The sequence below is a fragment of the Anabas testudineus genome, chromosome 16 (genome assembly GCF_900324465.2).
Source record: "Anabas testudineus chromosome 16, fAnaTes1.2, whole genome shotgun sequence".
Classification (NCBI taxonomy): domain Eukaryota; kingdom Metazoa; phylum Chordata; class Actinopteri; order Anabantiformes; family Anabantidae; genus Anabas; species Anabas testudineus.
In genome coordinates this window covers 16,670,927-16,695,555 of record NC_046625.1, presented here as the reverse complement: position 1 = coordinate 16,695,555, position 24,629 = coordinate 16,670,927, and the positions used below count along the sequence as shown (strand labels likewise).

The 24,629-nt window shown below is 39.7% G+C and overlaps 1 protein-coding gene across 5 annotated transcripts in view; it reads left to right on the top strand.

Annotated features, from left to right (window-relative positions):
- Positions 1-24,629, top strand: part of LOC113170429 (RNA-binding motif, single-stranded-interacting protein 3) — a 96,996-nt gene that overhangs the window by 67,711 nt on the left and 4,656 nt on the right. For all 5 annotated transcript variants that reach the window (XM_026372523.1, XM_026372522.1, XM_026372524.1 and 2 more), the window contains 4 exons: positions 10,631-10,737; positions 14,351-14,394; positions 17,925-18,021; positions 20,514-20,564. In XM_026372523.1, the coding sequence (XP_026228308.1) occupies positions 10,631-10,737; positions 14,351-14,394; positions 17,925-18,021; positions 20,514-20,564 (299 nt within the window). The remainder of the gene's footprint in view (positions 1-10,630; positions 10,738-14,350; positions 14,395-17,924; positions 18,022-20,513; positions 20,565-24,629) is intronic.

The following is a 24,629-nucleotide window of genomic DNA, read 5'->3' as shown; positions in this document are numbered from 1 at the left end:
TAACCAGCAGAAAATGTCAGAAGCAGGTAAATCTCTATCTGTGCACATAGCAGTGTCAGTGCTGCAGCACCCCCCCCCCCCCCCCCCCCCCCCCCCACCTCTCCTTAGACCACCTTGACGTGAGCGTACTGTATGGTTCTACAGATTAAGACAGACTCACATGGCACATGTTTCAAACACAGAAAGACATCCCCTAAAGCAAATCATCTTTCTTTGATTGTCCCCCAAATGAACAACAAAGACCCCTTTTGCCTTTTAACTCAGAAGGTATGAGAGAAGGATGAGAGATAGTCCTAGTGAGGACAGGATGTAGGAAAAGAAAGGGGAAAAAAAGAGGAGGAGAAGGTGGACGAGGACTGTGTGGGTGTGAGAGAAAATGACATAGAGAGAAAGAGTGCCAAGTGGGATGACTAAAAATGAGAGAGATAAGAGAACAAGGACAAGGTGGGAGAAAAAAGAAAGCTGAAGAGGGGAGAACCAAACTGAAAGTGACAGAGAATGAGAAAGAAGAGATGGAGATACAGAGGGATCAGATATAGACTGACGGGAGGGGTGCCACAGTGAAGAAAATGGAAATTAAGGACAGACAGAGAGAGCTGTGCCCCGTGCTCTGGCAGTATGATTTGTGAGGTACAGCATGATGGGTGGCTCAGTTTCTCACTTGGAAACGCACACACACACACACACACACACACACACACACACACACACACACACACACACACACACACACACACACACACACACATTACTGTAATTCTTAATTAATATAAACTGTGAGGTATAGCAGTGGAATTTTGTGCCAAGTGAATGATGCATCAGGTCACGTTTTGCTTTTTGTGTGTCAGAAACACAGAATATTTACTCCTCATATTAACACAACAGGCTTCATGATTGTGTAAATGTGCAGGTAGATAAGCTTAGTTCCAGAGCAAATCCTAAAAGAAAACTTGATGGTAAAGATTTTAAAATAAAGTCATCATTTCTGTGATAACTCTATAATTCCCATGTTCTTCTTGCTCATCTAGATGTTGTGTGATGTGTATTTATTAATGCTGTGAGAATCTGACCAGGCAGATAATCTGTCTACTCATCCAAATGCACACAACCATACAGCGAATACCGCTGCAATGACAAAACGTGTCCTTAAAGCCAGGTTCTGTTGATTTATGTCACTGGCTTTCTGTGTCACTGACAATCTGTGGCACTTCCAAGGCTGTTTCCGTGACATTATGACAAGGCTTGATGTGCTTTGTTGTTAGCTTACCTATTACTTACATGTGTTGTCGGAAACATCCTAAAGATTAAACCTGCTTTGTTGATACTGTGTAATGTGTTACTGTACTAATGATTTGCCTGTGTTCCTGTTGAGCCAGCCTTATGTACTGACAAAAGGCAAAAGTTATATTTTACTCTATAGCTGTGAGATCAATCATTCACATAACACAATCAATTACTGATCACATGACCCGAGCTCCCATCACCCCTTGTGAACAGGAATTACATTGATCCACAGTTTTCTGATGAGATAGAGTACGTAGATCAGACACAGACTTTTCTTTCTGCTCTTCACCTTTATCTATTTTGGAGACAGGAAGCACTGTAACTATACAGATCTGTATCATTTTCATTGTTAGGTTCCCATGTATAAATACAGGATGTCCAGATTGTATTTACATTGTATTCCAGGCCTCTGGAATAGCTCCACAGCATGAGTTCTCCATAGATACAGTGTCGGAAACATCTTTGCTGCTCCTACTGTCATCCCTTTTAGTCAGTAGAGCGGTCTTGTAGGTATGACAGTCCAATCCGAGGTGTAAATTGAGTAATCACAGGATGTGTATTTACTATACTAGTATGTTGTAATTCTGTGTTCCCTGTGCTTGTGGTTCGATTATGTTCTGCCCCCATACTGTGAGGGGAAGAGTCAGCACTAGTGGGAGGTAGTCCCTATCTAGCTATAAAGAGCACACCCTTTTCTACAGCTTGAACATGACGATCAGGTCAGGCTTTATAAAAATGTATCTCTGTTCTTCTTTATGACAAATTCAAACAGCACAAAATAAGGAAAAAACAGACTCACTTGCATAATGTCTGTGTTACCACGGGTACAAAAGGATCTAAACTGACCTAGAGGCCGAACATTAATTATAAAGATTGTGTAGAAGATATCTTTTTTAAGAGCTCATTTAATTGAAATCATTTAGCTTCTGATGTCACTGTACTGTGCAGTCCAGTTCGTTTTTTCGCACACAGTTCACACCAGTGTCCGGTGAGATGTTTATTGACAACCTGCACATCCCCAGAAACAAACAGCACTTATTAGGCACATAATGCAAAGTTGATTGAACCAAACTAAACAGGACAAATATTAAAACTCCCGATAAGTCAAATGTGTATCATACTGTTGGAGTCTGCTCTTTCCACTCTGGGGAATGCAAATGCCTTTTTTGTTTCTTTTTTCCCTGTTTGGATATAACGTAAATAAATCCAATAATAAATAACTTGCAGTTTTAATTAATTTGGTTTATTCCTCAAACTGACAGCCTACACACTTGAGAATTTCTCCTCTCATTGACTCTTTTTTGACACTTGGTAATAAGCCTCAGAACATGTTTGGTGTCACTTAAATGTCCAGAGTCAAAGAGATGTGTTGAGATCTGATCATGGCAACAAGCTGCAAAAATGGATACAGGCTCTAAGTTATACGATAAATGAAAACTGTACGTATGTATAACCGTGGGATATGGGAGACTATGATACTACAACACAAGCTGTAAATAAGTTAATACTGTAGGGGCAGCAGCGTCCACTTATCTTCTTGCTCACACCGTCTCTGTCCTATCGCAATCTCAAACTCCCCATACTCCACTGCTACATTTCCATTTCGCCTTCACCCATTAGTTTTTTTTTGTGTGTCTTTTTTTGACTAAGCTTTGTGTCTCCCACTGTCTGCTGGAGCTTTGTAGCTTTTTCGCTGTAGATTTCTCTGCGTCCTGCCTTCCCCTGATGGGAAGACAAACACAGGACATGAATGAAAGGAGTGCAGAGCTCAGAGAAAGCCCATTATGCCGCAGTAGTCTCAACAATAATCTGGATGCTTTCAAAACTGTGTACAGCCTTATATGCCTGGCACGATCATGAAGCTTTAAGCTGCCATTCATTACAGAAGTGGTTCAATACTTCCATAAATGCAAAAATTAATTTTATTTAATTTTCCTGATAATGGAGGAAAAAGCTGAATGAGGCATCACTGAGAAAACAAAACAACAACACTGCCAGACTTGTTATCAGCTTACACGTGTTGTTTGGAGCCACTTATTCAGCATTTAGGCAGTGCTATAGGTGGTAAAATATGACTTTGAAGCATCGTCCAATTCACAGTAATGCTGCTCAGAAATCTTCAAAGACATTTGTTGCCATCTCATCGTTTGGATGAGTCTGTTCATCCATCTTATTCCCACTTGTTTCACAGTCAATTTTGTTTGTTTGTTTATTTGTTATGCTGAGAAAATACAGTGAATGTAATTACAGTAACCTCCTTTCATCAGGAGAGTGGTTTGGTGTCATTGATCAAGACCATCAGCTTTCTAAACTTAGTGTAATTACTGTATCTTCTAAATCCAAAGTTCTCATTTTACCGTCCTTACCATTCACTTTAATGATGCTATGAATTGCTAACAGCAACATGAATCAACATTTTCTAATCTAGATTTTTTAATTATGGTGGGAAATTGTTGGCGCCCGTCAAGTGTAATGCTTGAACAAGTAACCCTCCAGAGTGTGTATTGTTCTGTCCTGGGGCTTTGCACTCTTTGATGCCGAGTGTCTTTAAAAAAAAAAAAAAAGGATTACATCCCATTCAGCACAGCTGAGGGATTCCTCATTTTGTCACATTTGGGGATTGGATCCCATTTTCCAACTGAATGATCTCCCATGTTGCTTGCTGATGGATTGAATTTTATTTTAAATGAGAATTGTCCCATTTGAGGGATTTGGTCCCAGTAATATGAGATCGCTCCACTTCTACAGTGATAACTGAAACCATTGTGCCATCTACAGTGAGTTTGTCTGTTTATCTACAGGTTGTGTGCTCTTAGAAGCTTTCCGCCTCTTAACCAGGGTCATCTACAGTAACTTGTATGCTTCTTCCTCCCCCTTATTATCCTTTATTTCCTCTTTCTTTTTCTCATCTGCCTCTCACACGAGAAATGAGATGGATATGTTTGTTTGCTCTGCTGGAGCTTTAACAGTTTCTGTGCCTCCCTCCTGCAGATTGCAATATCCCACAGTTCAAATGACTGGTAACACTGTGTGCTCCACTTCCCACAGTACAAACCGTCCACTCTGCTACCTATGTACACATCCTGTCAGTTAAATGGAAAATTCCACAGATAAAAATCTCCAGTTCAAATCAGTAGAGCACCGGTGCGTTTCTTACACTGTAGCATTTTTTTGTGCGCACACACACACTTTCAGATTGATATACAAACAACATCTCTGTCATTTTGCTGACATCTCTTTCTGTCTTCATGCCTTTTATATGGTATTTGCATTGCCTATGCCTGGAGTGAAAACGTGTCAGAATGTTTTTTTTGCCCAAAAAATGCAAAGAAAACACAAAAAGCTGAGTGGATCTATTCACTGGCGGTAAATTAATTAAACCATAAAAATCAATCAGTGGTCGCTTTAGTTAATGGGTATAAATACAAACCACTTCAATTCAATTACTTGCTCTTGTCTTGTTTGCAGCTCTTTGCAACAACCTACATTGTTTAGTTACATTAACTAGTGGGAAACACAAAAGTGCAGTGACACAACTACATGCACAACATAGTAGCTCAGTGTGTGGGCGGGCCTTTTTTATTTTTGGTCTTTCAATGTCTGAGTTCACGGATTCCTCATAAAAATGAAGCTCAACAAAGCAAAAACAGGAACTTCAGATTCAGTTTGGGCCACTGCAAATTTACATGACAAGTGGTTCATTAATAAATGTGCAATGTGCGGCCACATTTATTGAAAGACGTACAAAAAGGTACATTTTATGATCACGCTTTCATTTTTGATTAAATATTAGCATGTACACCCAAGTCAGGGAAACCAAAAACAAAAAACATAAAGGCCTTGTAAGCTAGAAAATCTATTTCCAAAAGCCATTGACTACATGGTAGTACATCGTACATCATCGTACATTATTACCAAAGGAAACATACATACATGCATTCTTTCCTGGTTGTGGTTCCTTTTCTTTCTGTTTGTTTTGAGAACAATGGTATGAGGCAAAATAATTTCCCTCTGGGATTAATAAAGTTTTTGGAATCTTGAATCTTGAATACTTGTTAAAGTCTACTGTATGTGTCCCATTTCATTGTTAGGAATTACAAGCCTATGTCATGATAACATACACCTACAGTACAGGGCACAGTCAAAAAACAGCTAAATAACAAGTCACAGTCACCTGCTGTTTCTGCTATGGCTCCACCAAATGCGACACACTAAGCAGCCAAATTTTGCTTCCATTCAATTTCTATGAGACCTGAGCTGTTGTCCTCAGAGTGCAGTCGATGGCTTTGCAAAATGAGAGTGTTTAGATTCCCCGTTACAGTACGAGACCCCTCTCTCTAGCACTGACAAGCAAAACACAACCTGGAGAGGCATTAAAATTGTTTTGCTTGGGGCTACGAAGATAGATTTATGTTTGACTTCTGCAGTTATTTGCAATCACATTTCCTATTTCATTTGGATTGAATTTCATCTTTTCAACTCTGCGTCGTGTTTACTAGAAATGCACATCTCTCTAAATGCTTACCATATCCAAATATTTGCTTCGGTGTTAATTAACTCGACATGCCCGAAAGTGACCTGTTTCGGGAGGCCAGATGCAGCTGGACCCAAATTCATCATGAATTCATCACTTCATGTTACTGAGCCTCAAGAGTGAGAACAGCGGGGGTCAAACTGACAATTAAAAATGTCCTTCTTCCTTTTAAAGCCCTCTTGTGACATGCAGCATATTTTAGTAATGTAGCTGTGAAAGCAAGCTAAATAATTAATCTGATGCACCAGTTTAGCAGCTTTTTCCACAGGTAATCTTGTCTCTGGGTGTTTTATAGTTGTTGTTGCTACCTCCTGATTATGTGGTGACTAAGGTCGCCTCTTAGGAATAAATAACATTCATTATTGTCATTATCATCATCAGGATACGGCTTGTGGCTGAATATAAAGTTAGATGCAGAGTGTATATCTCTTCTCCCTGTGAGAAAAACACTCACTTACAATTCTGCAACTATGACCATCACCTGAAGCTAATCCAGTAGAGGTGATGATATTACTATTAGTAGTAGTGTTAACAATAATATTCAGTATCATAATTAAAATACGTCATGCTCCATTTACTCCATCAGTAGCATTAGAATACAGATGAGCCTTTTAAAAATTCTGAAAATTAGTAAGTGTTTTTTAAATTAAATGACTAAATAGACAAACTGCCTTTGTAGTTTGGTTGATTTGAACATTTTGCACATTCACTAATACAAATTCAGTGATAGTCAATGGCAAGACCACTTTTGTCCCAAAGAAATTATGGCTTGAACTGTAAGTTTTGTAATATTGTCTACTTATAATTAGACAGAAATAGTCTAATCTTTTCTTCATGTATTATCTGATGATAATACAATAAGAACCATACATTTCCTAAATGACACTTGTTATATCTTTCAAGCAAACAGGAGCAAATTCACAGAAACATTTTGTTCTAAGCCTTATTTCATTTTTTGATTTCAATGATTTCATTCATTTATTCCAATTAGTCATCTTCAACCATACAGCTCAAACACCACCTTCTCTGATGTGTTATTTTATTAGTATTGTGTAATAACATGACACTATAATCTGGCATGTCAGATTTAAATAATAATAGGATTAAACTCCGGGTATCTAAGCGGTGGAAGCAGTGTACTAAACTGAATTATCTATAGAAAAAAGAAACACAGTGGTCTCCCATAAATGGGCCTGCCAGACCAAATACTCCTGCAGCAGCCTCTGAAAAAAAAAACTAAATTCAAGATCCAGATGCACTAAGGCAACCAAAACATTATAACAAAATTGGCATATGTGTGTGCGTAGGCGTGTTTGTGCATGTAAACACTGCCCTGTAGCGCTGGGCCAGTGTTTAATGTCTGGAGCCATTTCACCAGCTCTGATATAAAAACAGCTTACAGCACCCGTTTTGTGTATGTGCATTTTGATCTGTCTGTTTATGTGGGATGTATGATACGATTGGGGATTATACAAAATGGCAGAAGGGCAATGTCCCTCCTGTTGTTGCTGTGTGTCACATTTAATAAGCACAGATGTTTCCCTCTCAAATTATTCTGCATACTTTACTCACTGAGTCTTAACATGAGGGACACCCGGAAGGTGAATGCAGGAAAAGTACACTGAGATTTTAATATGTAGTCTGTTAATCACATCAGGCATCATGTCAAGGGATATTTTTTATAATAAGAGTTTTTAACTTAACATTTTTGCATCCCTAGTTCTAACAATAAATGCCCTTTGTGCTATGTCTCTAATAAGCCTGCTAACTAAAAATAACAGATTCAGTGGAGATATGATTTCATGCAAATACAACGGACAGAAAAATTGTTCTTGATCAGCAGGATTATCTGCTGTCTTAGTGTGGTACTGCAGTGAGGGAAATGTCCTGAGTATAAACTTGACAGGTTGTCAACCACTGACAATGTGGCTTTCTCAGTTTGTCACAGTAGTAAAAGGCAACACCAACAGATGCTGCCTTTAAGCCTACGTCAGTTGTTTCTGTCCTCACATCACATATTTTCTTGTACTTTAAGTAGAAATAATTTATCATACAAATACGCACACATTGATGAACTACTAAAGGAGCAACAGTATTTCAATAGCTTAAATAGTCCCTCAGCTAGTGCCCCTTGATTCTTTTAGGAAACGTCTTCCTCAGGTTTTATTTCTTGGTTTTGGTGTTGGGACATAGTGATACACAAACCCACCAAACATCACCCACACACAACTGTTTACCAACTGTACAGTATATGAATGCATGGAGCAGTGTAGATAAAGGAGTGGAGGAGAAGGGGAGCGATTAAACAGCAAAGATGATAACAGAGGTCTTAACTCTGGGCCTATTATTTAGATAGAAATCAAGTTAAAATAGTAAAAAGAGAAAAATAAAAGCACTCCTGAATGCAGTGTAATGACACAGCACACTGTTTCTCCGTCTGCTTAGCCCTGGATAGAGTACCCATCCAGGCCCCAGGCATTCCAAATCACTCGCATCTCAACCTTGAGCTGTGAATACTTTTCTCTGCTGAGAACACCACTTCTCATTTTTCAGTTTACTGAGATGAAGAAACATTTTTCTTGAAGTAGGTGAGATAATTGCATAGTTTATTTTGGCATGCATAATGTGTGAATCAGTACCCGCATGATGATGCTGGTTCATAGAAAGAATGTCTTTATTTCTGAGCTACACGTGGCGATGAGACTCCACAATTTGACTTTCTCTGCAGTCTGAAATCATTGCCATTTAAATAGGACAAGAGCGCCAGCTAACAGCCTCTTTAACGATGCATCAGTGATTTAAACGTGCCTTGGTAGACGTATTAAAGTCAGTCAGATGCAATGCATAAGAGTAGATGGCTTATTCAATTTCAGGATCAACAGGTTCCTTCATAAAACCAAATCAGAACATGAACAGAACACTTGTGGCTAGGACCGGGTTCCACTGCTAAAGATATGTGTACAGCTTTAAAATGTAAAGTTAAAGTAGGATTTAACTGACTTCAGTATTTCAGCAAACTGTTAAAATGATTTGCTAGTTAGAAATGGTTTTCATCAGGTCCTCCAAACTGGCTATAGAAATATGCTGCTTGCCTTTCTCATCTAGAACGATCCAGCGTCATGTTAACTGATGCCTCCTTCAACAGAATATCTTAATTTGTCCTTACCTTTCTAAAAGGTCACATTTAAAAAGTGTTGTATCACTTGACAATAATATGGGAAAGGTTTGGTAAGAGTCTGTACAACAATGCTATGTTTTGGTCTAGTGAAAATCATGGTTTGGACTAAATGAAGTACTTTCCTAAGGTTAGGAAAAACATTGCGGTTTGAGTTAAAATGACTATTTTTCTAAGGTTAGGGGACCTTTGTTATCATGGTTACAATAATAAACACTGTTGAGATTAGTGAATGATCGTGGTCGTGCTTCGAGAAACAATAACTGGAATTAGGAGAAAGTGATATTCTGTGTTCAAGTCCAACATTTTGTGGACCAGTGTCTCCTCTCTATGCAGATTTATGTGGCTTTATAACGGCATCACTGCCTCATCTGTGCCTGCCATTATTAGTGCAACATTTTCTTACTTGAATATGTACAGTAGCATAATTTTGCAGTACTTGCTGGAACAACTGTGGTTCTTCTTGGGAGGACAGTCTCCTCATTATTACCGAACTTAATTACACTAATATACAGTTCTGTAGACTTCTCAGTAAATTTGTTTGTGCAACTGTTAAACTGCATTAAAGCCAAGATACCTAAGGGCAGAATTCACTTTAACCTGGAATAATGAGATAATTCAGTATGTATGATATGTTCATTCAGTTATTTCTGTAACTAATCATCTTTCTCAGTCTCTAATATGCTCATTGTGTTTATCCTGCTTAAAATGCTGGTTCTGAGTTTAGGGACTACACATGTGTATGTGTGCATGTGTCTGAACAGCAGGAAAGAAATAAATAAAGCCTAACATGAGAGGTCACAGAAAACAGAACACTGTCAACTCTCTGACTACACAAGCCATCAAGTGTCTTATGAGTGTCCTGGATCACATCAGGAGAATGCTTTTTATTGTGTTTGAGGAGTCATGCTGAAGCATTTTGCAAGAAATAGATGCCTTTATTCATGCTGTTTAGCTTTAAAGCAAATTCTAAAGATATATCTTTAAAATAAAACAGTAGAACAAAAACTTTTCTGTAGGATAATCGTTGCCCAGTCCAGCTACTTTGTTCTGCTTCAGAAACCTGGAGGGTATTTTAACCTGCAGCTTATTAGGTTGAAGTTGGAGTTTAGTGAACTTCTGTATGGGAGGTCACGCAAAGCTAATCCTATTTGTAATCAAGGCTTTCTTCTTTCTATGCTCCAGAAAAGGACTGTGTTGTCTTTGGAGCAATCACAATCACAGTCTATTGCCCGGGGGTCAAGCAGTGTGGAGTTATTTAGCGTGTTAAGTATGCCTATTTGGTTTGTCGATTGAACCATGGTCACCCTGCTTTGATGATTGGCCCACGGGTTTGTTTCCACGTCAAGGCTGCTTTTGTTGAAGCATGGTTGTGAGAGTTGTAGCGATAGTGCGATAACTGCTGTTGTTTAGAAGTTTGGATTAGAGGTGGAAGAAATAAATGTGTAAGAGCTGAAGTGCTGTTTTTAACCACAGCATAACTTCCTTGTCCTAAATCTTGTCTTTGTAACTTCTAACCCTCTAAGAAGATGAAATGTATTCTTCATGAAATGTGTTTTTCTTTCTTACGTTATTAAGATGATTAATCCAAATCTGTCTTCGTCCTTGTCTCCTTCTCTTTCTGGCTCACTCCGTAGCCCCAGCAGAGCCGTTGCTGTGCAAGTTTGCTGACGGAGGCCAGAAGAAGAGGCAGACCCAGGTCAAGTATCCCCAGAATGGCCGACCATGGACACGGGAAGGAGAGGTGAGGCTTAACAGTTTATTTAATCATCAAAAAAAATTTCACCAGTGCCCATAATACACCCACATCAGCCTTTTCTTGAAACACAAGTAGGAAAAGGCAAATTGTAACAAAATAACCACGTCTTTCAATCAGTTTATTACAACATAATCCTTTTTACCCTTTGCCACTATAAAAGAAAGCAGCATAGAATTTTTCCTCAGGCAGATTTGTGCTGCAGCAGATATTTCTTAAATCAACAACAGGATTTAATTCCTCACAATCAGTATGAGTACAGTTTGCGTACAAGGGGTTTTGAAAGATGAAGTAGTAAAATGAACAAAACCAAAGTGGTGGTATCCACAAACGTTCCTCTAAACCTTTTGTTACTCAGCTTTGCAGCAACAGTGTAAAAGTAATCTCACCATAATAGTAAGAGTGAGAGTGTACTGCTGGTGTTTACAGTCCAATAGGTGGTAGTGTCTCAGCTCAGTGTCCACAGCGGCTTCAGTTACTGCAGGTCCAAAAAGTTACTCATTCTTTATTCATCAATTTTAAACATGTAGCTGATGTTCCCCTTGACATCAGTTTCTTTTTCACATTTTGAATGTGAAAAGCTTGACAGGCCCCCCTGCAGGGTTATTATCAGCTTTCATTTCCAGTAACATGCTGTAGGCTGAATTAGAGATGCCGTTGACAGTATGAAAGCTGGCATATTTAAAGGTTGTTAAATTTAAAATACAAGGTTTCTGCAAGACCCCAACGCCAAGTTGTTTTTTCCTTTTGTTGAAACTCCCACCTCCAGTCTGTCATCTTCAGAAGAAATAAAACCTTTAGCAGCAAATTGAAAGCAGACTGACTATTGCACAATGCTGAGAGTTCAGAAGTTGTTAGTGTCGATACCAAAGCTTTAATTTACAGAACAAGGGAAAGTGAATAATAATGTCACCACCCACCCAGTGAGTGCAGTTTTTTTTTTTTTACAGTTTCTCAACATTCACATTACATGGAGGTTGTGAAAGAGCAGGGTGGTGAAGGGAAACAACAACCGCACGCTGAAACGAGAGCCGCCACAACAAAAACAGGATACCACGGTGTACGTGTTTGACTTGAGTGTGGGTCCGTGTGCAGCAGACACAGATTGCAATTTTAGTTTCTCTGTGAAAGCAACTAGACAAATCACGTCAGGGCTTAGCTAACATTGGAGGCCCAGTGGTGGTGATTTTTCCTTTGTATCCTGTTGTCAACATTTGTGAATTGTCAGCTGGATTAAAATAAATGATGTGTGCTTTCAGTGGGATTCCTCACACATTTGTCAGTGGCCCAAGTCCTGACAAGCCCCACTTGGCACTGCTGAGGAAAACCATCCCTACAGAGTTTTGTGCATTTGTTGGAGCCAGGTCTCAGAGTCCAGGCTGACTAATAGAGACATCTGGCTGTGGAGGTGCTTTGTGGGGCCCCGCTGCATCCTCACACTCAGTCAGCCGACCCTAATCTCCCAGAACCCCTCACTCTTCAATGTGTCTGGCCTTGGGTCTCTGGGAAGAGCATGTATTACACAAAGAATCACTCACACGTTTAACATTGTGCAGGAAAGCACACATGCTGTAGGATACACATGGGTGGATTACAAGACAACAGGCTCCAGGGCATAGCCTATGTAACCACCCCCCCTTCCATTCCTCCTACATAGAAGCAAACCCCTAAAGAAAAAAAGGGCACACGGACACACTGCTTGCGGTTGTTTTCTGTCATTTTCAGGTCATTCAAGATGCTCGCATGTCTCGTCCAACAGCAGAGTGGTCTGTAGCTTTACGGTATTTTAACAACTTTGTTTTCCTCACAAAACGTGCATTTTAGAAACATTTTGGCGCCTCTTTTAAATTGCTCATGTGCCTGGTATGTGCCTTTTTAAATAATTTGACCCTTGTAGTTGCACAGTTGTAGTTGTTTGTGGTGGTTTTGTGTCTCTTTGGCCCTTTTGTCACTTTGGGCACTTGTGTTATAGATAAGAGGCAACACAAGCAGACACATATCTAAACATACATATTCCTGGACTAATGCTGGTGTCATACAGCAGCTGGCTCAGAGATTTTTTATTGCATAAAACAAGGTGAAAACTAGAGATATTGTGTAAATGTAATGTAAATTTAACCTGGTTTAAATCTTGCCTTTGTTTGAGGACTGCTATGAAAATAAATCCCAGGATTTGGATTGATTACTTTCTTGTATTTGATGTCATCAGTGTGTGGCGCTCCTTTATGTTGCTTCTGCATCCTGTATTTCCCCAGTCCTGGCAAGGAACCTTGTTTGGGAAAAAACCAAACATCGCAGCGGAGTTCAGCATAAGGGCACACTTTCAACTCATGTGCCAATTTGGAGAGAAGAGCCATGTGTGGAATATAGAGCGAGTACAAATTACTTGTGTAAGGGAAAGATAGAGAAGGAGAAAAATAACCATTAGAGGACTGATGACACTATTGTTGCTTTAAGTCTGTTCCAAGACAGCCACGAGGCAATAGCGTGGATGAGCATCTTTTTCAAAGCTCAGCAGAGAAATACAGTCTCATTCATTTGCACATGAGAGAGAAAGTGTGACACAGAAAACATTCAGAGAGAAAAGTGTCACTTAATGACGAATACTTGACTTAATAGGGACAATATTCAATGGTGAAGAGGAGGGACAGAGAAAAATAACTTGGACAACTAAAATACACTCTTGAAGCTTTGAGTTCATTATGATACTGTCATTCATCTTGAACATAAATCCTTTTTTTTTTTTTTGTTAGCTATTGAATATGTTGTATGTTCTCTACAAGCCTGTGGGGGCAGTGCTATGATCTGAGGCTGCTGCAGTTGGTATAGTCAGTAAATTAGGTCAGGGGACTACCTGAATATACTCAATGACCAGGTTATTCCATCAATGGATTTTCACTTCCCCGATGTAATGGTGAATGAGCGTAGCATTTAAAGCCGAAGGCGGTCCAACAAAATATTACATTCATGTTTTTGGACAGGCCGTGTAGTTGGTAATCATTGGTGATTTTCACTCAATTTTAAGACATTTTCATCTCAGTATGATGTGATCACCTCAGGTGTTAGCATCCAGTGTGGATTAATGTCTGTATCCTTCTACATCAGTGTTTTCACTGAGTTCATGTGTGTGAAGTGCGAGTGTAGCATTAAGCAGCATTTACCAGATTAGTGAGGAATTGAAGGAATTTAAACATTTTTTATTATACTACTTTGTTTAAGCTCATTTTGTGAAAAGAATTGTATTTATATCATTTATATTTCAGATTTTAGTTGTTTTCAGTCTGACACTAACACATAAGGTGCCATACACACGACACACACTTACAATCTTCCTATATCTGTGAGTATTGTTGGTCAGTATACAGTAACTTCACCCTGTCTTGCAGGATTATGTTGTTCTTCATAAGTACTTGTTTATCGTGATGTTTTTCAGGTGAAAGCTTAAGTTCATTTTTTATTTTACATCCGAACTTACCTACTTACCTACTGTACCTCTCTACACTCTCTTTTTCTCTCAGTACATTACCTTTATTTTTCCAAACGCATATCAGGTATACTAACCTTTACGTGTATGCATTTCTCTGTTTATCTCTTTCTCCAGAGTGGTATGGCATTAACATATGATCCCACCGCGATGCAGAATGGGTAAGTGAAAGGTTTTCTTCTCAGATTTACAATTTGTCTGTATAACTTTAGATGTTTGCAAATTTGATTCACACTCTTTGCCAAATGTTAGCAAACTCCATAAAGTGCTGGAGTCTGACCTGTTTATGAGCCTTTGTATATCAGACATCATGCATGCACCCATATCAGCGACCCCTCAGCATTTGCACAAGAGTGCTTGTACGCAAAAGAGCAGACCACACACCCAGGATGCACAGATCATTAACACCTAAACTTTATCTCTCCCTCTGACTTTCCTGCTCCTGTGCTCATTCTCCCATTTGACTGATGCAGACAGAGCATTTATTTATGCACCTATGCATACAAGCTGTCAGACTTGTAGGTTTTGATTGCAGACAGGGAAGTTGGGCGGTGTTGCAGTGCCGCTGTAAGACTTTCGTCAGCCGAGGCTATCTGCAGTGCTCCCAGGCTGAGTGCAGAGAGCTGGGTGTCTGCCTGTTTCAGAGGGAAATTGGAGATTGGTCCTGTCTGCTAGGAATGCTGCTGGTGATGCGATCCCAGGAGATGCTTCCCTGCAGCTCTGTGTGTCTCTTCTCCTTCTTCTTCTCGCCTTAGTCCTTATTGTAGTCCTACTTTTCTATTTCTTTGTCGCCTGTGCTGTTTTCTTTGCTATTCAATTTGCTTCCATTTATCTTTTTCATATCACCACTAAACTTTCAACTCCTTCTTTACTTCCCTTTTCTTTACCACATTGTTGACTTGGCTAGTTCCTTTCTTCCTGCTCTCCAATTCCAAGCAGCGCCTTTGCTCTTGGTCATCTCTGGCATCTTTCTATGTGTGCCTGTACAGTTGGAGTGCTGAAGCCCTATCTGACCTCTCTTCTGAGGTCATCAGAGCTCCCTCCGGGCGCAGCACTAAATGGCTGCGAAATGCTAATGCTGCTAATTAGAGAGGCGAAAGGCAGGGGGAGAAGAGGGTTGAATAAAGAGGGAAGGCCGGCTGGGGTCAAGAAGAGGGTAAAGGCAAAAATAAGTCAGCCCAAGGAGAGGGAAAGGGTGCAAATCAATTACAGGTTTATGAGACTATCCAAGCTTGAGAAGAGCAGTTTTTTTAAGAATCTGATGCCAATCTCATGTTATTGGAAACATGTGTTCCAACCACCCAGACTGCTTTGGCATGGCCTGCCCTCACTTTAATCAGAGAGACACAACATTCACTCTCTCTGGGTCTTTTTTTTTTTCTCGGTATACCACCTTCTTTCTGGTCTGTTTACCGTCTTCTTGTTTCTCTAACCTTCTCTCTCTTTCTCCCTGCCTCTGTTATTGCTGCTCTCGCTCTGTCTCTCTACCTGTTCTCTCGATCTTCCGCCTCTCCTGCCCACACATTTCTATACTGAAAAGTCACTGAGGTCGGCACTAACTCATCCGCTAATTTTTCGGGGAAAACTCCTGACAGTGCGGCTAGATCACACCAGGGATTCACAGGGAGGTTTTAAATTTAATCCTGTCGTAATGTTCTGTTCGCAATTACATGTTTAGTGTATTGTTTAAACAGCCATGCTGGAGTCCCTATTGACAGCGAGCTGCTCAGGGCTAATAGCCTCCATCAATAACCTTGGATCTGTCCTCTACCTACTATTTCTCTCTCTCAATACACATCACTCTAATGAAAAATACAATAAACACAATAAGAGAAGCATATTGAATAACCTGCCTGCATTTGCTCATTTATATTCATCAGTGACAGTAATACAGTATCTCTAATACAAGTCATGCATTAATAGTACAGTCAAAAAGATGGATCCATACTGCTGAAGGATCAATAAAGGAGTTTTTTTCTTGTCATTGGTCATCACGTGTTCCAGTTGTTACTATAACTTCAATCTATTTCAGTTCAAACCTTTTAATTTCTGAAGATGTTTAAAGTTCAAACGTGTAAATAAATGCAAATGGCCAATGCAAAAGTTCAAAGAGAACAGCAGATACTGAAACTGTGCAGGATTGCCAACACGCACACAGTTTGTGTAGCTGGAGTACTTGTAGTATAGTGCTGAGAGTTGCAAGGTGAAATATTAAGACAAGCTATGAGCATTCAGGGAGTTAAGCATGACTTTAAGTAACACAACTAAGATAAAACACAAAATAAAGCTGCACCTGAACCTTGTCAAGGGAAAATATGTAGTGCTAATAATGTATAAGATTCCTTTTTCTGGTTCTAAAGATGTGTATTCTGAAATGTAGAGCGTAAGTGATGACTCTTTGTACAACAAGTACAGTACTTGGGGTTCAGCACACCAAGTAGAGCATAAAAATCTAACAGTGCCGCTGGAAGTGCGTGTGAAGCACAATCATGCTCTGGAGCTTATCACAGGCAGTTGGAAACCGACTCACCCACTGGACTGCAATAGTTTAAAAATATCTGAGGGCCTGCATCTTGCATCCGAGGCTCAAAACTGCTCGTGCTATCAGTGACCGAACGAATGTAATGTAAAACAGAAAGTGTAGTAGCAGAACAGGTGGGCACATCAGGAATCAATTTCACCCTTGTGTGCGTGCATCATAGTGGGGTAGCATCAATATATCTACATTTTCCTGTCTTTGGCTGGTTGCTGAGCCCGATTGTCACATCTGTGAATTTTGTAATGTATTATACACAATAGACAATTAGACAACAAGAGTGAAATGCTGAAAATTAAAAAAAAAAGAAGAGTTGTAGTCTGCAATAACCTTTTAGAATAACCAGCAGTGCAGTTGCTTTTAAGTACTTTTCTCCCCCAGTTAAGCAACACTTGATTTGTGGCAAGTACCTTTTTATATAATCATGGCTGTGTTAGAGCTAGATAAGGGAGGGCTTCTCTGTCTGTCTCTCCCCTCTTCTCTCACCCCTCCTCTCCCTTGCGCCATTATTCAGTCAACAGACACTTTGGGATCGATCGGGCACAGCAACACGGCCTGGCGGATGAAACATGTCCTCTCTAGGTACACAATGATAAATAAAGCACCGCAAGCCACGGCATTCTACTGCTGCAGGGCTGAAGGGGGTGAAATGATGAAAAAAAAAAAAAAGATGGAGCAAAATCATAAAGGCAAGCAAGGGTATAGGAAAAGAGGTAAACTGAGTATAAAATGCAGATGTAATGCAGCCTCCTCTGCAAAGTGGAGTATACGTAGGAGGGAACATAATGAGCAATATTGAAATACGTATTTCACCCACTCACACATTAGGGTGGTAATTCATTATTATGCATAGGAAGCAGGAGCAGACTCCTTTCTAACATTATGTGTGTTAAGTCTCATTCTGAGATGTTTTTGATAGTACTGTATGACACAGAAGGAAGCTGCAATATTTATTATTTCCATGACAGTCTTGATGATTTCTGATCCATCCATGATCCATTTTGTCAGCTGTGACTTGAAGTCTATTAGGTGGTTAAAAACAAGGTGGTAGAAAGAGGCTAATTCTCACCTTTTATGGTGATTCGGTTTCACCTTATTTACATACATTTGGTTGATACTGGTCAAAATTAAACCTTTTCTTTCTTCCTTTCATAGGTTCTACTCTTCACCATACAGCATCTCCACTAATCGGATGATTGCACAGACATCAATCACACCCTTCATTGCTGCCTCTCCTGTCTCCACATATCAGGTAGGCGGACCCTGTCTGTGGTTTACTGAGTTAGGTCAAGCCTAGGGGCTCTAGGAGCTTTTCCATGGCTCCAATAAATGACAAGGCTCACTGGAAAATTGCCTGTCTGATAAAGGATAGTAGTTGTCAGTAGTTCTGGGCAGTATGACCAAAAATTTATATCACTGTATTTTTTAAGATTCTGACAGTTTCATGGTCTATTTCAGTCCAGTTTATTTATATAGCCCCAACAGCAATCATCTTTACATGGTAAGGTTGAAACCTTACAGAATTACATAAACATATACAACTAGAGAGAGTTATATGGAAAACCCAACAAATCCTCCCTGAGTAAGTGAAAACTGGGCAACAGTTCCTTTTTATGCATGTTTGGGCCTTTACATACATTTGTAGCTTCTTCTGATATAACAGCAAGAAAGTATTCATATATATATATATATATTTATATATGAATACTATTAAAAAACAAGCTTTATAATATTGATGCACAATATTTCTTACTTTTTTCTTACTCTTCAAGTATTAAAATGGCGTAATCCGTTTTCTTTTTGACATATATAATATATATAATTTTGAGGTACAAGGAACAGAGCAGTTTGGTTAAAGTATTTTCTCCCAGTGAGTGTCTTTCTTCACTGTAGGTTATTCTGAGTATGTTCATAATGGCGGTGCTGACTTTTCAAACTACTTCTGACTCTCTTACATCATTTCACTGGCGCTACCGGCTTCAAATCATATGCACGTAAACACATTCATTCGTGGACCGTCACAGTAACAAATGTCGTGAAAGGACCAGAACCAGCAGCGAAGTGATTCTGTTAAGTGTGATGAAAGCTTGATTCCATTGTTTTTAGAAATTGGTAAGAAGACATCATTGAACCCCAACTGCTGCACAGGGTATTCCTTCATTACCATAACCATGGATAATTTCGTTTTTTTTACATAAATTGTCCTGTTTCCACAAATGCTCAGTAGAATACAATGTGTGTGTTAACAGCTGAAAATTGTCACCAACAATTGCACTGTATTTACTCCTGTTTCTTTAACGTTAGCTAAAACCTACAGTTTTCACCAGCTTTAAATATTTTGAAAAGGAATATATTCATGACTCATTTTTAATGATTTGTGTTAGTGGCATCTGGTAGTTGAGTGGTAAAGATCCGTGCCTGGCTGACAGACCCTCATTACTTGTCACAGCTCTCACCACTTTTTTCACCGATGTCACGTGTTCACACTCTGTTCAGGTCAAGTAAAGCTTGTGCTTTCTCAGAAACAGAGTGATCAACTCCCTCCATTCAAGACAATTATTAATAACAATTATTTAACACAGGCTTATCCTCCTATCAATATATATACACACTACAGCAGTTCATGTCAAAGCTGGTTGCTGACGTACTGTAGCTGTGGTTAAGTGAGAGCTGGACTCAGTACTTGATCCTCAGTCTGTCAACCACATAGACTTTAAAACAAACACCAGTCCTCGCCCACAGATTTAGTCTTGCACGAAACACCGCTGTAAATGAGAAAGACAAATGCAATGACACTCCTTCCACACTGAGGCACGATCACATCCTGCTTTCTGAGGAAAACACAAGAAGACACAAGCAGAACTTAAGCTGCATTATTTTGTAGACAGACAGAGGTGAGCAAGCAAGCAAACAAACACATGCATGTAACTATCATAAACAGCTAAACACATTGTATGTGTGCAAATGAATGTTAGTGTTGCACACTGAGGACATTTGTGTTTAAGATCAAACAATGCACATGACATGAAAGTAAAAAAAAAAAGGGAAAACGTGTGGCGCTGGTGAGCGTGTCCTGCGAGATTGATGGGTAGGATGGTAAAGTCGAGGTGTAGCATCAAATTAATAAAGCTGAAATTCTGAACTGTTGTTTCATCTCCATTATTTTATCTTAAACCCAAATGTCTTCATTGTCAAGCAAAAACAAGCAAAGGTATAGGAAAGAAGGTAAACAGAGTGTAAGGGTTTTGGGTACCAGAAGATAAAAGTGTGATTTGTGGCCAAGACAGGCTTTGATGATGAAACCTGCACTGTGCAGCAGTAATTATTAGACTGTATTGCTCTCTGTAGTCTTCATATCCTCTTATAATTACAACGTAACATACTGTATAGTGGACCGCTGTTACCGCTGTAATATTCTTCCAGACACACTGCCACAGGGACTAAGGCTCTGAAATGGGCTTGTAAAGACTTGAGCTAATGATTAATTTTCTCCCTTCCCATCTTTGGTTTTCTCATTTTCTCTCCCTTCCTGTCATTCTGTCTCGCAATTGTCCTTTATGTTCTCTCCTCCTCTATTCTTTACCCACTTATAACAATCTTCTTTTTGATCTTCTCTTTCCTTGTGTTTTTCTTTTCTTTCTACCCTCTATCTATTTTGGTGTCCTTTGTCCTCTCCTCTCCTCTCCTCTCCTCTCCTCTCCTCTCCTCTCCTCTCCTCTCCTCTCCTCTACCACTTGTCCACAGGTCCAGAGTACATCTTGGATGCCACATCAACAGTATGTTATGCAACCCACAGTAAGTCTTTTTTTTTTTTAGCAAACCTCTTCTTTGGGTGTCATTCTTTATCCCCAGTCGTGGCTTCAGTTTATTCCACATTGTAGCCCCTAATTTACATGTGTAATGTTTGCATGTTTGTTCCTCATGTGCTTCTCAGTCTGCTCATTCATTATATCAAAGATTGTCATGTGAATGTCATATTAACATCCCTTATTCATCTTCTGAAACCTAATGGGTAGTAATCCATTGTCACTTTAATTAATTTCTTAACACTTATTATTTTAAGTTTATTTAAGTCACTTGAATTGTTATAGCTCCATAGACTATGTCAATTGAAGGTGCTTCGGTTTCAGCTGAGTATAAAAGCATACAAAGATGTAAGCTGATGACATGAATGGAGTATGTTCTCAATAAAGACGGCGGTGAGGTATGTGAACTAATGTGTATATGACATTGGCAGGTAACATGTAAACTTGAAGCAGTATCTAATGTCAAATGTACAGTTCAGTTGTTCAGGAGAGAAAACTGCTGCTGGAATAACACTGTTCCTCTGTCTGCCTCTGCACACCCTCAGGGGAGGAGTTAAAAGACTGAGTGTCTAGGTGTGCCTAAACAAATTGATAATCCAGAACATCAGAAGGGAACTTTGTCAGTGGGCTTTACAATCTGCTCCTTAACTTTGGTGCAAACGATGGAGCAAGTGACTGATAAATTGAATTTCCCTTCAGCAATCAATAAAATATGTCATCACTATAAAAGCATCACACAATTTCAAAAATCCAGCTGATGAAAGATAAATCCCTCACACTTTCCAACAAGTGCAGCAGCGTATGAGAGCCAAACTCAGGTCACTCCAAGAAAAAACTGTAGCCCTACTTCCGAGTCTCACTCTGCTGAATCAGCCTGTTAAAAACCTCCTAAAGCAGCTGAGAGGAGTCAGCGGAGCAAGGTCTGAATTCCATAATAAGAGGCTGCTCTCTGCTGGTGTGAAGTGGAACTACAAGTACAACTACAAGACATTTAGAGACAAAGTATAGCAGCACACAAAATGCAGATTTTAATTACAGTGTAAACTGGTCGCTATTGATCAGGTTTATACAGTGATCCATATAATACATATGCAAATATGTCAGTGCCAAATCATACAATATGTTGTAGATCCTAAAAGATACAATGTGGTACAACAGTGCAGCAAAAATGAAATGCATCAGGTCTGGCCTCTGAAGGATTTTGGACTGTCTGAGCTCTGTCTAAGCACATAAACACACCTTTAGTGAGATACACAGATGGAAACAACCTTGTTTTAAACAGTACATGTATATGTTGAAACACACCCACACATATGCACTGTGTGTACAATCAATATATACAATAAACCTGCGCTCACCTACGGATTCGCTTTCTTCTCCTCTCATGCTCGACCACAAACAAAAATAACTTGAAGCTTTTCCACCACTATCCTCTTGTTTTAGCCAGGGACTGTGCACAGCTATCATAACAGGAGCTTTCAGCCTCTGCAGGCTTCACTCAAAGCGTAATGTAGAGTCTGACATACTGTAACTACCCAAACATAGAAAATCTCATCTCTACACCTTCAACCAAACATGGGACATAGAATCCCGTCTTTAACTGGAGGAAGGAATTAGGTTTTGTCCTATCTTGTAGGTGATAAAATGGGGTCTCAGCACTTCAGCACTGTTTACTGGTTGATTATTTCTCAGCACAGCATTGCTAATAGAAAACACATAGATAGACACAATAGATCTGTATTGGGAGCATACAGTACAGTAACCGTGAAAGTGCTCCAGCTGAATATAAACCTGAATTTCATCTTTATGAAACTATTAACTCTAAAACATGCATTTGACTTTTGTGCCCACAGGTTTGTACGTGTTCTGAAAATGTGCTCCCCTTAGACAACATTCATATGGTTCACATTTTATTGGGAAAATGTCTGTCAGTCAGGAAGTAGAGGTGTCAATTGCAAAGACAACTGCACAATCAAATGAGAATTTCACTGATCTTGGCCATCATGGCTGACAGAAGCTTTCAGGCCTGCCGCAGTATCTGGACAGCTTTGACATCTCCCGATGACACTGTCTCCTCTGCTTGTTTTTGTTATAGAAGAATAAGATTTATGATACAGCAGCCTCCTGCATTGCTAATATTTGGTCTGCAAAATAAAGTCTCATGCAAAGATGTGATCCTGCGGTATGGACAGATTTTATCGTTCAGATCGCTGTCTACCAGCAAGCATGTCTTGCCAACATGTGCTTAAAACCTATAAATTCAGGTATGAGCTGTGAAAATTGTCAACAGTATGGGGGTGGAACTTCAATGCAGCACAGATATGCTACTGTGTTTCATCCAAACACTGAAGATTTGAAGCAAATACGGCCTTACACAATAGGTAAACTAGTTCCAAATTCTGTTGCACTCCCTCTCTTGTTGTTCTCTTTTTCTATCTGTCTTCCTCTTTGTGTCTATCTGCCAACTGCTACAAACACTCTGTTGTCATGTCTGATTTAAATTATGTCTGTGAGAGAGGATAATACCCATCTGTAAATGTGTTCTCAGACAAATGTCCCATCTAATTATTTGGCAGGCTTCTTAATATTACTTCAGAAGACTTTGGAGAAGAAAATACAAAATGTGCCTGCGTTTGACAGAGAGAGGACAGGGAAGAGAGGCAGGTGCAGGGAAGGCAGAGGAAAGAAGGGATTACAAAGAAATGAAGAACAAAGAAAAGAAAACAACTTCTGCAAAGGCATGTCTGAGCTGTGCGCGCCTGTTCCCTAGCCTTGTCTCTGCAAAATCCTCGTTAGACAACAAAGGCAAAGGCTAGTCATTGTATTTCCTGGATACAGACAATCTTGGCAAATTATAGCTGCATCGGGTAGGGACACTGAGAGAGACACAGAAGCTTAATTCTGTTCCTATGGTAGCAGAGGCTTCCTTGTTGCTGTGCCACAGTTAATGTCTCTTTGATTAATGGTGTGCGCTCATTGACACATTTAGGTCGATGCTCATGAGCGTGCCTCTGCTAACCAGTCAGTAAACAATCCGTCATACATTTGGAGATTTTGATATGTTTTTTGCACCAATACGGTGTAAAACTGTCTCATACACATAATTTGAAAGGTGCACTCTGTAGACACGGGATTACTAGAAAAATGAATGTCTCTTATTAAAAACTAAGAATGAGAGAAATAAAAACAGTAGTAAGTGCACACACACTCACACAACTATATTTACACACAGACGCAATTCAGATACACACACCTTTCCACACAGCGGAGTGCCTCGAGGACTGTGTGTTTCCAAGCCTTGGTGGAATGCCCAGATTACTTGAACTCCCTGTCTTTACATCTTAATTAGTGAGAGGATGTCTTTGTGCATAATTACACACAAATCCCCCTACAGGAAATGAATGCATTACCCTAACCATGCATAGCAAGAAAGACAAGGAAGGCGGCTTATTGGGGAGGGCTGTAATGAGACATCCCAAGAATGGGGATTTCAGATCTTCCTGAGTTAAATTGCTATGTTAAACCCATTTGAGGAGACAAAGCGGGTGAAGATTGTATTGGAAGAAAGCACAGTTCAGTACATATCTGAGCCTGCAAATAGTGAACAATGCTCGGTTTGTTTCTCTTTTAATCCTGAGATGCTGTGCGTGTCACCCATGCATGCATGTGGGTGCACGTTTACCCTTACAACCCAGTAACATTTGTGCTTTTTTCTTTAGTGCAGTGCTGTACAACCCAGTGCTTTTGTCTGTCACAATAAAGGTGAGACTGGAGAAAGAAAAAGGGTGTGGTTAAAGTATGGAGAATCTGTTTTGTAGCATAATACAAATATCTGCTTTTCGAAAGACGCCACCTGAAAGAGAACAAACGGTGTTCATGCTACACATCCTTCGCGTGCTCACACACACCGTGGTCCCGTCACACCAGCAGCAGTTAGTGGTTTTCTCCATAAACGGGTGTCATTATCGCTAATCCTGTGTATTTGATGCTGCATGGCGCCTGCAGCACTCTGCCAGTCAGCTTCACTTCTCTACTGGAAAAATGACAGCAAAAG